The sequence below is a fragment of the Bos mutus genome, chromosome 24 (genome assembly GCF_027580195.1).
Source record: "Bos mutus isolate GX-2022 chromosome 24, NWIPB_WYAK_1.1, whole genome shotgun sequence".
Taxonomy (NCBI): domain Eukaryota; kingdom Metazoa; phylum Chordata; class Mammalia; order Artiodactyla; family Bovidae; genus Bos; species Bos mutus.
In genome coordinates this window covers 2,422,581-2,436,414 of record NC_091640.1, presented here as the reverse complement: position 1 = coordinate 2,436,414, position 13,834 = coordinate 2,422,581, and the positions used below count along the sequence as shown (strand labels likewise).

At 55.5% G+C, this 13,834-nt stretch overlaps 1 protein-coding gene across 6 annotated transcripts in view; it reads right to left on the bottom strand.

The window, feature by feature from the left end:
- Positions 1-786: 786 nt before the first annotated feature.
- The window catches only part of MBP (myelin basic protein), a 104,498-nt gene continuing 91,450 nt past the window's right edge, over positions 787-13,834 (bottom strand). For 4 of the 6 annotated variants that reach the window (XM_070361786.1, XM_070361788.1, XM_070361790.1 and 1 more), the window contains 5 exons: positions 11,877-11,984; positions 10,899-10,934; positions 10,492-10,524; positions 6,688-6,807; positions 787-2,142 (listed from right to left, as the gene is read on the bottom strand). In XM_070361786.1, coding sequence (XP_070217887.1) covers positions 2,098-2,142; positions 6,688-6,807; positions 10,492-10,524; positions 10,899-10,934; positions 11,877-11,984 — 342 coding nt within the window. In that variant the 3' untranslated portion in view covers positions 787-2,097. The remainder of the gene's footprint in view (positions 2,143-6,687; positions 6,808-10,491; positions 10,525-10,898; positions 10,935-11,876; positions 11,985-13,834) is intronic. The other 2 variants (XM_070361787.1, XM_070361789.1) reach the window with 1 other exon arrangement.

Here is a 13,834-nt window from a genome sequence, read left to right as displayed (position 1 = left end):
AGCACAGCCTCAACACAGCATCCAGGGCTCGTGGAAGGCTTGGCGCTCTTGTTTTCAGAGGCTTCCCCTCCACCATCTATTTCAGTGTTTTTCTCAGGCCCATCTTCTCTCCTCACAAACCCCAAACCCAGCTCACAGCCCACACTGGTTTTATAAACCGACATCCTCGCCGCTAACCTCTGACCTGCTCCTGACCTCTGGCCTGGCCTGCTCTCCCAGGGCTTGGTGCTGGGGCCCCTGGACCATCCTCTGCCTGGGGAGGGGGGCAGACAGGAGCCCACAGACGGTTCTCGGTCTGGACCACGTGGTGCAGAGGCGGCTGGGCGGATCGACGGGGTATCTGAAAAAGCGTGATCACCGTGCTGTTCTGTGCTGGTGGGAAGAGGCTTCCTTCATCAGATAGACCCTCCTGGCACCTCTGGACTCGGTGGGACGGTCTGCAGGTGAGCACGCAGAGATGGAGGTGTGTGTGGCTGGGGGTCTAGCACACCCCCCACTCAGAGCTCCGCCTGGAAACGAACTTTCCTGCAGCTTTGGGGTGATGCAGACCTCGGGCTTCCCAGTGGCTACCTGTAAAAAACCTGCCTGCCAGTGCAGGAGACCTAAGAGACACAGGTTCAATCCCTGGGTCTGGAAGATCCCCTGAAGAAGGAAATGACAACCCACTCCAGTATTCTTGCCTGGAGAATGCCATGGACAGAGGAGCCTTGTGGTCCATAGGGTCAGCACACACACTCATGTTCTGCAGACCAGAATAAAAGTCACAGAAGACAAGCCATGCAGATATCATTAAAAGTGTATTACTTTATTTCAATACTCAAGAACAGTGCATACTTTCCTTGAGACCCGTGGTCACAGCTCTCACTGTTGGGTGTGGCCACGAATGGAGGTCACTCAGTCACAACCAGCTCAATGACGCAGTGTGTGTGTCGAGCAATTTGGAGATTTTGTTTCTGAAATTTTCTTTTTTTTTCTTATCCTCTCATCATTGAGGCTATGTATTAATAGACATTATAGTAAACCCACGCGAAATATTCAGAATTAGAAGGGGATTAAAGAGCCACGTTTGGGCGTTACGTTGACTATTCCTCATTTTCATCCTAAGGGGGGTTGTGACGCCAGTGTGGGGACTTCGTGGGGGTCTGGTGGAAGAGATGCTGAAATCAAAAGGTGGGAATCAGTAGGTTATGGGGGAAGCACGGGAGATGTCAGCTGGGGTTAGAAAAGAGTGGGATAGAGGACCCCTCCCCGTCCTCACTGGGGCCGGCACCCAGTCCGGCAGCGATTCGGGAAAAGCGAGTGTGCTGGTCAGTGGGTTTCTGGGAGGAAGCAGGTGGGGTGGTTATCTCTCCCCAAGGGTTAGTGTTCGCTGTGCGCACCGGCGTGCCGAGCACGCCACCTGTCACCTTCGCGCTCGCGATGGCCACGGCCACCGCGAGGCTCCCGGAACGTCCTGCCACCGCTCTGAGCTGCGCCGCCTCCGCCCTCCGGCCGGGCTCCGTAGAAAGTAGGTCGTCGCGGGGGCAGCTGCGGTCCCCGCGCGCCTGCGCCGTCGCGGGACCCCCCGAGGCCCGGCCGAGTCCGCCCCGCGTCCCTTCTCCGCACGCGCCGATCCGGCTCCTCCGGGGTGTGAGCCGCGGCCACCACACGGGACACTCCCAGCTGCCCGCCCGCCTGCCACGTACCAAAGCTCCCGCCGCGAAGCCGCTCCACTGTGATCGGTTAGGAAAGGAAGTGCTTTAAGAGGTGAGAGGAGGCGGGAAAGAAACCAAAGGAAGCTCAGAGCCACAGGCCGGTCTCCACACTCTGCATGGGGGCCCGGCGGCAGGGTCCCCAGGGCCGCGTCCAAGGCCGTCCCAGGGCAGAAGGTGGGCGTGGAGGGTCGCCCACCCTGGACCCTCAGGGACCTCGCTGATCTTCAAGGGTGAGCTGACAGCTGCACCGTCTTCTCCATTGAGCCGCTAGCCAGGAGCCTGCAGGACGCGCATGTGGGCAGGGGTGGGGATGCCTGCTGCACTTGGGAATTTAGACAATGGTTAGCGTTGAGGCGGTTGTATTAAGAAGCTGGGGACGGGGTTCTGGGAGAGGAGCTGGGCTTCAGCGTCTTGCCATCGGGGACCCAGAACGGCTGTCTCGTCCTCCCTGAGAAAAAGAAAGAGAGAGTTGGGAGAGCCAGGGCCCTGTGGTCAGTGGTCACCAGGTGCAGGGCCTCTCTCCTCGGGGTCTGTCTCTAGGAATGAAGCTGCATGGGGCTGGTCTCTAAGTCCGCGGCTCACAGCATCCTTTATCTCACTGCACATCCAAGCACCACAGGGCAAACAGGACAGGGCGTGTGGGTGCTGCTCTGGGAACCATGCGTTTCTGGGGGTGAAAAACTCAACTGATACATTGTTATGTCTCAAAGGAGGGCTTGTTTTCTCCTAACATTCCCCCCTCAAGAGATGGGAGGCCCAATTACCCTGCTGTCCCTGCTCAGCAGGAAGTAGCCAGAAAGACCTCAACCCCCCATTGCCAAAGAATTTGGCCTCCCATCTCTTGAGGGGGGAACGTTAGGTAGTTAGAATAGGAAAAAGGAGTCCAGATGGCAGTGGCTAAAAGACAAGGAAGGGAAAAGCCCGCAAAAATAGAACAAAGGAAGGTCTGAGGACCGGAGTGAGGACCTCAGGAAAAACAAACAGCACTCCTGGCTGGCCCAGTTTACAGAGCAGGCCCGGGGGGAGGAAAAGACATATAAGAAGAGGAGCCAAAGGGCCAGGGGTCTCTCTCCAGTGCACGCACGCTCTCTCTTCTCTTCGCATCTTCTGGGTCGGCATGCCCTCACACCTCGAGGATGTATTTTCCTTTACTTTCTAAATAAAACTGAGCTGTAACATGGCACTGTAACACTGTCTGAGAGCTGTGATGCTCCGAAGGCTTTAATGTCCATAGCTTAAAATTTTTGTTGTGAGGAGACAGAACCAAGGAAATTACACACTCCCCTGACATCTAGACTAGAGATTCCCAGGGACCACGGGAAGTGGTCCATGAACGATGCCCGGGATGGGCTCATCTGCGTGAGGCTGAGATGCCGAGAGCACAGACCCACTCGGTTCACCAGGGAGCAGCCTCTGCCCCACCTGCGAGCCCTCTCCTGCATCACCAAGGAAACCAGCCTCCCAGATGAGCCGTCTACAAACTCTGACCTCAGGGTCTTCAAAAAACAAAGAGTTGACATGTTTTCTGGACAAATACAATTTGCAGAATAGCTGGCAGTGTTGGAGGCGGAGACAGTGGGTGGGGATGATGGACACGAGGGAGCTTGTCCAGGCATTGGCTCGAGAAGGCAAGTGTCACCCCAGCTGTCACTTAGATGAACTTGGAGGAAGGTGCTTTTTTTTTTTTTGCATTTGAATTCTCATTCAAATTTTAGTCTCTTGTTGGTTTTTCCTTTTCTCGTAGGTTATGAATGAAAACTTGATCTCTTAAGGATCCCCTTGAGACTGTGAGCCCCCGGAAAGAAAGATGAACATGAAATATGCTATTGATCCGATGACAGACGGGCCTCATCCACGTCTTGCGTCACCCACGTGACCCAGAGATTAGGCAATGGAAGCACAAGGCCCCAGGTCTTATAGCTAACTCGGTCCACAGAAAGATGATGGCTCTGATTTCTTGCAATTTTGCTTTCCCCCAAAACATTCCTCCATTGCTGATTCACTAGAGGCATTTTATTTTCACGTGTGGGGAAGTCTGTGGAATTCTAGCCTCTGGAGGTGTCGGGCATCATTCAGAGATAACTCCTCCTGCAGGAAAGGGGCTTTGTTCCCCAGCCTCAGGTCCAAGCCCTTCAGCAGGGACCTAGGTCTAGTCCCAGGTAAGTCTGGCTGGGCTTTGGGTACTTGGTCCTCAGAGCCGCTCCTGGAGTAGCCCTGAGCCAGGCAGCACTGGCCCCTCCTTGTCCTGAATTTCAGAGAGATTAACCTTAGGGTCTCCTGGAAAGTGGGATTTAGTCATGCACAAGAGCAGATCGCTGCTCCATCTGACCAAGCACCTCTGCCCTGAGACGGCTTAGTCCCCCTCCTACGTTGTTTGCTGAACAGCTTACATGAGCCACCACTGAGGGCAACTTTTGAATGAAAGACGGCAGATTTATGGCTTTTCTTTTTGATTACTGTGCCTACAATTTATTATCTACTGTGATCTAAATCTCTGACATCTGTTTCATCTTGTGAACAAGCAAGCCAGCCTAGGGGGGTGGGTGTTCCTAGCATCCCTGCTTGCTAGTTGAAGGAGCCGAAGCTCCTCAGAGAGGTTGAGTCTTTTCCCCAAAGTCAGCCAGCAGAGGGGAGCTGGTGTTAGAAACTCTGATGAGGACGGACATCGTCCCACCTGCAGACATCTGGGTTTTGCCCTTGGTCGCTCTGGTCTGGAAGTCTTGGGGACTCAGAAATGGTCTGGACACTGCAGGTGACCTGATAGAAACACTGCAGCTCTGGATTTAGACCCAGAGCCCCGCCAGGATATGTGTCATCGCTGTCTCATTTCAGAATCAAGACACGAATATTGTAAGGCTCTCTGTTTCTTGGACATTTGAGATAGTATTTATCTCCTTATCAGATTTGCCTCAGGATCAACATTTTGAAGACTGAGTCCTACCCACATTGAATCTGACACCAGCCAGCTTAGCAATGGGTCACTCACCACTCACTTCATGTATTTAAATGTCTTCCTGAAGAGACTGAGTCTCCTCAAAGCTGAGTCCTGCTTCTCATCACCCTTCAGAGTCCAGCACCTTTCAGAGCCTAGGTCGCTGTGTCTGTCCTGGCCGTCTGTGTATCGCGACCACTGGACGTGCCACACACACACGGGACTTGATGCAGAATTACAGTGAGGTGACTAACCCACGAGTCTCTGTGTTCCTGACCAAACCATTTCACCGTAAATTGTAAAATCTCAACGTTTCAACGAGCTCAGCAGGAAGCACACTTCTGCAGGTCAGAGGTGATTGGGGTTGAGGAGCCATCACTCTTTGCTGGTGGGGAATGAGCCCTTGGACGGGGCGCATGGGGCTGTTGGTCTCCTGGTGACACAGCCTCGCCACAGACCGCAGGACCTTCTCGGGTGAAATCACACTGTGACCTGCCATAAGCCAGCAGGTGAGCCTCGGGAGACACTCCTGGTCTCATCAGAGACCACAGACACCTGGGACAGGAGTCCGTGGAAACGAAGGTCTCCCCCGGGGGGCCGCTGGCCTGGGGCACGGGCAGAAGAAGCTGCCACATGGGGTGAGAGCATGGCAGCGATGCCAGCACCGTGATGCCCGAGGCTGCAGGACGGTCCCATGGCCCTGGGGGCACCGTGAGCGCCACGTCTTTACACGCTGCTCCTGCTGTAGCACATGGCCTCTGTCTTTCCTCACTGGTGTCTGTCTTCCTCATGACACTTCTTTCAGCTGGAAGGGGAGTTGACCGGACCCTTGTAAGAGTCAGGACTGCAGTTGTAGCTGGACAGCAGCAGGTAAGTCATGGCCTCATTTGGGTCAAGAGTCAGTGAAAGTGGCGGCTGGGCTGATGCTCTAATGAGAAAACCAGTGGGACCGAGATTTGGTGACGTTTGTTCCTTCCTGCCAGGCTGCCGTGCAAATGTTGTTCCATTATCAGGGATGAAAGGCACCCCCGCAAGCCTCGAATCTTTGTGGAAATGGTCCCAGCTGCTCAAGAGGCTTGCTGTGGCTCCACAGGCTCATCTCAGCTCCCGAGCCCCTCCAGCTCTAAGCCTGCTGCCCTTTTCCACCTTCTCGAGGCCTGTCCGGGCATCTGGGCCCTGCCCACTGGGGCAGCCGTGTCTGCTCTGTCTCAGGAGACTAGAGCCTGGACCAGCCCTTGGGCGTCCTGGCTCTAGGGCCTCTGTCTCCAGGGTGTTCCATCTCCTCACAGGTAAGCTTGGCCTCTGGACCTGGGCACCCACCCCTCTCACCCCAGGACAGCTCTGCCTGCTTGCAGCTTTGGGAGGAAGGAGTCTGAGGGGCCTGGTGTGAGGGGTTACTGCCTGGGGTCTGCCCCTCCTGAGTCCAGAACCTTCCCTTCCCTCCTCCATCCGGCTCAGGCCTGGGGGGGCTATGCCTTGTCCCCCATCAGAGCCCCTACTGAGATCTCAGGTTTCTGAGCAGGGCTGACGTGTCACTGGCGATGCCAGCTGTTTCGAGGGGGTCTGGGCAGGGAGCCGGGCAGGTGGCATGGTACCCCTCCTGTCAGAGCAGCTCCCCACACATCCCCCCGTCTCACAGAGGAGAGACGAAGCCTCAGGGAGGCCGGGGGACCTGGGCGTGTGGCTCCAGTGTGAATCAGCAAGACAGATGCCTGAGGTCCCCAGGTCCCTCTCATCGCCCTCAGGGACCAAGGTGCTGCTGCCCCAGCTGGGAGGCCACCTGACCTTCCAGACGGGTTGGTGCCCTCCAAGCCCCTGAACCTCTCGGGGTCCAGCACGACCCCTCTTGTCCTCAAGCTCCCCGAGGAACCCTGGCCTGGCACCTGGTGCAGCACCTGCTCAAGTGAGCTCTGCAGAAACGCCCGCCTCGAAGGGCTGGGACGTGCAGGAGCAACTCCTGAGAAGCAGTGGGTGGAGGGTCTGGAGACTGGCATCCCCAGACCGACCCAGACTTGTCCCCGGGCCCCTCCCAGCACCTCCCATGTGGAGAAGTTACGTTACCAGCTTGAAGATTTTGGAAAGCGTGCCCTGGGCGTCGTGCCCCTTGAGTCCCTTGTGAGCCGATTTGTAGTCAGACGCTCTGCCTCCATAGCCGAATCCTGGCTTCTGGCCCTCAGCCCCCTGCAAGAGAGGGTGAGGCTCGAGGTCTGTGCCTACGGCCCGCGGCCCTGCCCTGGTCCACATCCATCTGGCCTCAGCAGCTGCTCGGCCACACACTGGGCGCCCAGCGCCTCCGGCGGAGGGTGGGACCTTCCCTGTGGCAGTATCTGCCCTTCTCCTGGCTGAGCGGGTCCCAGGGTGAATCAGCCAGAGTCACACACACTCTCCAGAGTCTTTGTCTGCACACCTTGGGGGAAGGGGTGCCTGGACTGTGCTGGAGAAGGGTGGGTGAGGCTGCGCCCCTGACGGGAGCCCAGGAGACAACGCCCAGCCCCAGGCTGTTCTGGCCGTTGGCACAGACCCTTCACGCCAGCTCCCCCAGGGCTCAGCAGACTTCACACTTGGGGAATTGGGGGCTCATCTGTTTTTAAAGGGCAAAGACACAATTTCTAACTCTCCAGCTTGGAGAGGCCTCTTGCAGGCCAGAACCAGCTCCCCTGGCTGCGCTGTGGGTGCCCTGAGTGTGGATGGACCAGGATTCTTCCAGGGGCTCTGGGCTGTGAGTTGGTGATCATAGAGGGAGGGGGGGAAGTGGGCTGGGAAGCCGTGTCCCCCAGCTGTGCACCTGGGTACCATCCCAGGACCGGCAACCGGGGTGGGTCTCAGCAAACCCGCTCCCTGGCTGTGTGACCTTGGGCAACTGTCGGAAGCTCTCTGAGCTTCAGTTTCCTCTTCTGTAACATGGAGATGATGGACAACCTGCTCTGAGACTGGAGCTTGTTGCTCTGAACTCTGAAGCTTGCTGAGGGGGCTGCCTGAGGAGCCCCCACCTCTGCCTCCAGCTTCTCTGGGGGGACCCGTCTCACTTCAGGGAGGATGGAGAAAGCTGGCTTCCCGCAGGTAGCAACGACACACAGTTACTGAAATGTAAAGGCGTGTGTCTCTGGGGCCAGTTTGCGTTCATATAAGCTCTGGTTTCAAAGGGACCTTGCACTGTGAGCACGAGAAGGAAGGGGGACTCTGGGGCTCAGACATGATGAAAGTTAGCGCCTTGGGGTGCATGTCCCTTGCACGGATCTCATGCAACGGACAGGCTCTGGGATCTCGCTTCACATTTTGCCAACAAGAAGCGGGACTCTTTCTGCCTGGGCCTCTCCTGAGAATTCTACAAATGAAGTAAAACCGTCTCTGATCGAGCTCTAGAGCCCTTGGCCTTAGCCTGTGGTCCTTTTCGGTGTCAGTACGGTGTTGTGGGGCTGGAGGGAGCTCGGGAAGCGTGGAGTCCATCCCTCTGGTTCAGGGGTGCTGGAGGTGGGCTCCAGGAGCTTCACGGATCTTGCAGGCCAGCTCCCTCATGTTTGGACTGAAGCTGGACCAGGGACACCTGTCTAGGCCCCCACCCTCCCCCCACCCCACCCCAGCGCTACTTCTGCGGGTTCCTTCACTTTCAGCCAGAAACAGATGCTGGGAATAGATGCTGGCCACTCAGAACGAGGCATCCACTTTCACGTGAAAATCTGGTTTCAAGGGGTGTCAAGTGCGTTGAGTCTCGGGGACTACGCACGAGGGGCGCCTACTGCTGCCCTCGCATCCCACAGTTTCCACGGACACACTCCCTTGGTCACGGTCGCAGGGGCCAAGGACAGTTAAAGAGAGCTGCGCTGAAGGATAGACCAGCAAGGGAGAAAGCCGTGCTGTCCCACGCGAGCCTGTCATGCTCTGACTCTGTTGATTTTCTCAGAATAAAATGCTTCTGAGAATAAAATTCAAGGATTGGTTTTCAGATTGATAATCTGCTGAATTTTTCTCCTTTCAAATTTTTGGTCACTTTTATCTTTGGACAACCTAGAATTTGCCAGAAAAACATACAACGTAGTTTAGAAAACTAGTGAAATTTTCAGGATCTCCAAATGAAGACAGTCATGCGGATCTCGGAAACCAACAGACCGGCTCACGGAACACAGAGCAGAATTTTGCTTTGGAAAAAAGAGAAAATTAACGGGTTAGTGGGAACAAAAACGGAGACATGGAGAGGCATGCAAAGGCATTCTATTAGCTGCTGGGTTGGAGGGGGCTTAAACGACGGGAAGAAAAAAGGTCTCCCCCCCCCATCACTCTCAGTCGTCAGCGGCTCTGCCCTGGTCCACCACACCTAGAAAGTTAAGAGGCAGGTCGAGTAGTTAATGAAGTAGGATATCTGAGTCAGAAGTGGGTTTCATTCTTCAGTGTCACCTTTTTCTCCTGCTGGCACAAGAAGTCCGTCATTAATTGGCTGTGGCCGCTGGCCCGCGTCAGTTCTCTACATCATCGGCACTCTTTGCAAATTCGTCAGATCAGAAAAAGGCTCACGTGTATCTGTATGAATGTCCCAGCAACCTCTCAGTTCACTCTGCAGTAATCATGTGTCGGAGCGGTTCCAAGAAGCTTCCTCTGCCTTTTCTCTGAGGGCGGATGCCTCCCTCCCTCCTTCCTTCTTTTTTAAAAATGTACTTACTTTTTATTGAAGGATAATTGCTTTACAGTATTGTGTTGGTTTCTGCCAAACATCAATGTGAAGCAGTCCCTCCTCCTTCCTTCCCCGCCCTCCTCCCCGCTCTTCCCTTTTCTCTTTCCTTCCTTCTTTCTTCCTCCCTCTTCCCTTTCTTCTTTCTTTCTCTCTAAATTCATGCATTCATTTTATGTTGCCTACTGACTGTGCATCAGTGAGATGCAGGCTCTGCGCTAGAGAGATCTTGTGTCTCCAAGGACGTTGGAGAATGTGTTTCTGTCTCCAAGACAGACACAGTTCCTGGCCTAGAGGTTAGTGGGCCTCTATTTATTCTGGAAATTTGATCAAGACTGTATCTAATATTTACTGGTAAATACTGCTGTTTGGTTGCTTAGTCGTGTCCAACTCTCTGAGACCCCATGGATGGTAGCCCACCAGGCTCCTCTGTCCATGGGGTTCTCCAGGCAAGAATACTGGAGTGGGTTGCCACGCCCTCCCCCAGGGGATATTCCAGACCCAGGGATCCAACCTCAGTCTCCTATGGCTCCTGCACTGGCAGCCAGGTTCTTTACCACTGAGCCACCAGGGAAGCCTTTACTAGAAGGTAATTTAGTTAAAATACAGATCAGCATTAGAAGTTGGTGTAGACACCAAATTTTGCTAGAAGCTGAACAAGTCAGCCCTTTAAGATTTTCATGGACACTTAGTTCTCAGAAATTCCTAAAAAGGTTTTTCTGGATGGCTTGGTATCTAAGCTTCAGTTATTACTAAATCAAAACCCAAACCAAAATCTTTTGGATCACTTAGGTTGTTATAAACTGAGTAACTGAACTCAGCATCCTTTTGTGTTGTTAGCAGAATCACCGTTTCTCAACAGAATGTCAACATCTGGTGGGGTGGGGTTAGCTCTTTGGACAGGTGCGCAGGCCGACTGCAGGGACTGGACTTCCTCCTCCGCTGTTTTGGAAGGAAGTCAGGAACTTTCTCAAAGACGGGGGTCCTCCTTTCCTGGGGAGAGTCCAGCAGAGTCTCCTAGGAGCCCCTCCGTGCGTGGGCCCCGGGGCGAGGAAACAGGAGCGCTGGAGCTAGGAGGAAGGGCCTGCTGTGGGGGAAGCAGTGGGGCACAAGCCGGGAGGATGGAAGGAACATGGACGTGCGAGCCTCCCGGCCGGAGAGGACAGGGGAGGGGAGGGGAGGGCGGGGCGCGCAGCACCTACCCAGCTAAATCTGCTGAGGGACAGTCCTCGCCCCTGCGTGAGGAAGAGAAAGAGAAAGTAACACAGGGATCAGTGCGGGCACGGCGCTCTTTCATACAGCAGGAGACACAGAACAGCACTGAGCTGAGGCAGGAAATCGGTTTTGTCAGACTCAGCGCATCCCTGCGCGTGGCCACAGCTGCCCGGAGCCGCCCCGAAGGAGGACTTCCGATCCAGGCAGGGAGGGGAGGGGAGTGCTATCTGCCTGGGACAAGCGTTTCTCAGCCCGTTCTAGTTCTACGTGGGTTCCACGTGGCAAAACATCTTGGGGGGAAATGAGGGAGCGCTGAGTCCAGCCTGCTGTCTGGCCCATTCAGGGGTCCCAGGCGGGTGAAGCGATGGCGGCTCAGTGTCTTCAGAGCCCTTACCTTTCCTTGCGATGGAGGAGGTGTGCGGGGTGTCACCTGCAAAGACACAGCAGAATGGTGAGCTGGGGTGTGGTGCCTCCTTCACAGCGGCCCTGACCGCCTCGAGAGGGCCTCCTGTGGTCACCTGTCACCCCTGTATTCACCCAGCTCGTGTCCAGTTCCCAGCTAGACGGAGCTGCTTGCTGGGAGGGTCTGGCACCAATGGTATGAGAAACCACCTACTCGATCTCTGCCCTGCGACCCTGTTCTGTCCCAGGTGAGGGAGAAACACAGGATTTGAGGATCTGAAAGCACCCAGCGGCACCCAGATCGTCCAGAACACTCTGAAAGTGTTTGGGAGGATGTGAAACACGCCCAGGGCTCTGCACTCTGCGAGGCAAGCCCTTGATGGAGAGGGCGAGTGTCACAGAGACCTCTCTGGGGTCGGCAGTCAAGGGCCCCAAATACGAGGAGCCTCAGAAGGAGAGCCCTCAGGTGTGTGGTCCCTAAAGCCCTCATCATCCTGAAAAAGGAGGTCTATAACTAGAGCCTGTGCTTTTGCTTTGTTTTTAAGACTTTATTTTTTTTTAGAGCCAGTTCTAGGTTTCTAGAAAAATTGCACAATAATTGCAGAGCATTGTCATGACCTACCATCCTCTGCACAGCCCACCCCCTGCCTTCTGTGTGGTCATTTGTTACAACTGGTGAGCCAATCTACCACCCTCCAGAGGGTTATAGCTGTGTCCCATTGGGATATTCTCAGACTCCCCCCCATAGATTAGAGCTGTCACCTGGGGATGTGCTCAGACCCCCTTGTGGATCAGAGCTTAGAGTCACCTGGGGATATACTCAGATCTCTTCCCCCTGGATTAGAGCTGTGTCACCTGGGGACACACTTAGGCTCTCCTGGGTGGGGGCATGGCCAGGCACCCCTCACCCCTCCGCTCCCCCACCCTCGCCCTGCACCCCTCCACTCCCCACCCCCACGCCAACACTCACGATGTTCTTGAAGAAGTGCACTACAGGGTTTTCGTCTTGGGGCCGGCCGTGCTGCGCCTTCTGGGGCAGGGAGCCATAGTGGGTGGTTCTGGCCGCGTGGTGTCCATCCTGAGAGACAGGGGGAGACGTCTGGAAGGTCAGAGGAGATCTTCACGGGGACCTCCTGCAAGCCACCGGGACAGTGAGCCGCAGCCTCGCGAACGCCTCCTCCATCCCCAGCTCGGGGCGTGGTTCAGAAGGACCCTTCTTGCTCACAAGGTGCTGTTGTCAGCAAGTCTAGAGTGTGCTTCTCGGGAGTTCAGTGCGTTTACTGGGCTCAGTGTTGCTGCTGGGACTCGTGCTCCTGTCTGGATTGTCATTGGCGTCACTGGCACTAGTTATAGGGGCGTGTTCCCACACGCGTCACCATCAGTGTCTATGACTCTCTGCAGATGTCCTCCCACCCCATCCACCAGGTCGGAAGCCCTGCAGTCATCCTGGGCTCTCTCTCTGCCCTATTTCCCCCTTTGGGTCTGTTCACAACCCTTATAGGCTTTTCTTTAAAATAGTCCCTGCATTTGTCTCTGCCCCACATTGACAGCAAAGCCGAGACTGGGGCAGCCCTGCCGGGGCCCCGCACTTTCCCGCCCAGATTCATTTGCAAAGAGAGGATGCTCTGTGCCTCCTGTCCACTCCCCCCTCCACCCCCCGGCCAGCCCCTGCGTCTGCTCACAAACTGTACCCTTCTCTGCAGCCCGGGGAGCAGGAGGAGCAGCTGAGAGCTTACACCACACAGCACATCCAAGTTTTCTCCACTTTCTGAGAACTTGTCTTGGCTTTGAGCTGTCCAGTCCCTCTCTGTCTTTTGAACGAGGTGTCCACAGGCCCTCCAGTCCTCCTTCTGTGACTCTGCGCCCTGCTGGCCCCTCAGGTTCTAAGTCCCTCCTTCTGCGGGTCCTGCAGGGGCCCAAGCTCCCTGCTCCCCCTGCCTCTCCCCACTGTGCCCAGACCCCACCTCCCCGATGCCCCGGCCATGCGTTCTGCCGGTTGCAGTTCTCAGTTTCTCTCGGGCAGGCTCAGCAAGTGACCTGTTTCCTGTGCAGCTCAGTCACAGCCTCCCTCGGAGGATGGAGCCAGGCCTGGGGGTCAGTGCTGAGCCTCCCTCCCCGCATGGGGCCGGAACTTCATGGTATTCAGGTTCCCCGCGCAGGAAGCCCAGCGATTTGTGTTATTCCAGGTGGTGCTCGTGGTGAAGAACCTGCCTGCCAGTGCAGAAGATGTAAGGGACTCAGGTTTGATCCCTGGGTCGGGAAGTTCCCCTGGAGAAGGAAATGGCAACCCACTCCAGTATCCTTGCCTGGAGAATCCCATGGACAGAGGAGGAGCCTGACAGGCTACAGTCCATGGGGTTGCAGAGAGCTGGACATGACTGAGCAACTCAGCACTCAAGCACATGGGCATGATGGCGTGGGTGGAGGCCGATGCAGTGGACATTTGAGTTGAAGACGCTGGCCACAGGGGCGAGCTGGAGCATTTCAGGAAGTGCTGAAACACTTCGCCCTCCTGACTCTAACTCATCCTCTCTGTGGGTGCTGCCAAATAATCTGCTTCTCCCTGGGTTGTGTTGTCTGTCACCCAGGGCCAATCAGATTCCGTCACTGCAGGCCAACCCTACACATTCTTCTCCAGTGAAGGAAAATGTGAAACCAAGAAGTAAAAAAGAAAACAGATGAGCTAGGAAACTGTTTAAGTTACTTGTGCATATGTTCTGAGTCACTTCAGTCGTGTCCGACTCTCTGTGACCCCGTGGACTGTAGCCCGCCAGGGCCCTCTGTTCATGAGATTCTCCAGGCAAGAATACTGGGGTAGATTGCTGTGCCCTCCTCCAGGGGATCTTCCTCAAGTTACTCACGTCAAGAAAAGTATCTTTTGTGTTTAGACACAAAAATATCTTTGTGTCTAAATATCCAGTGTATCTG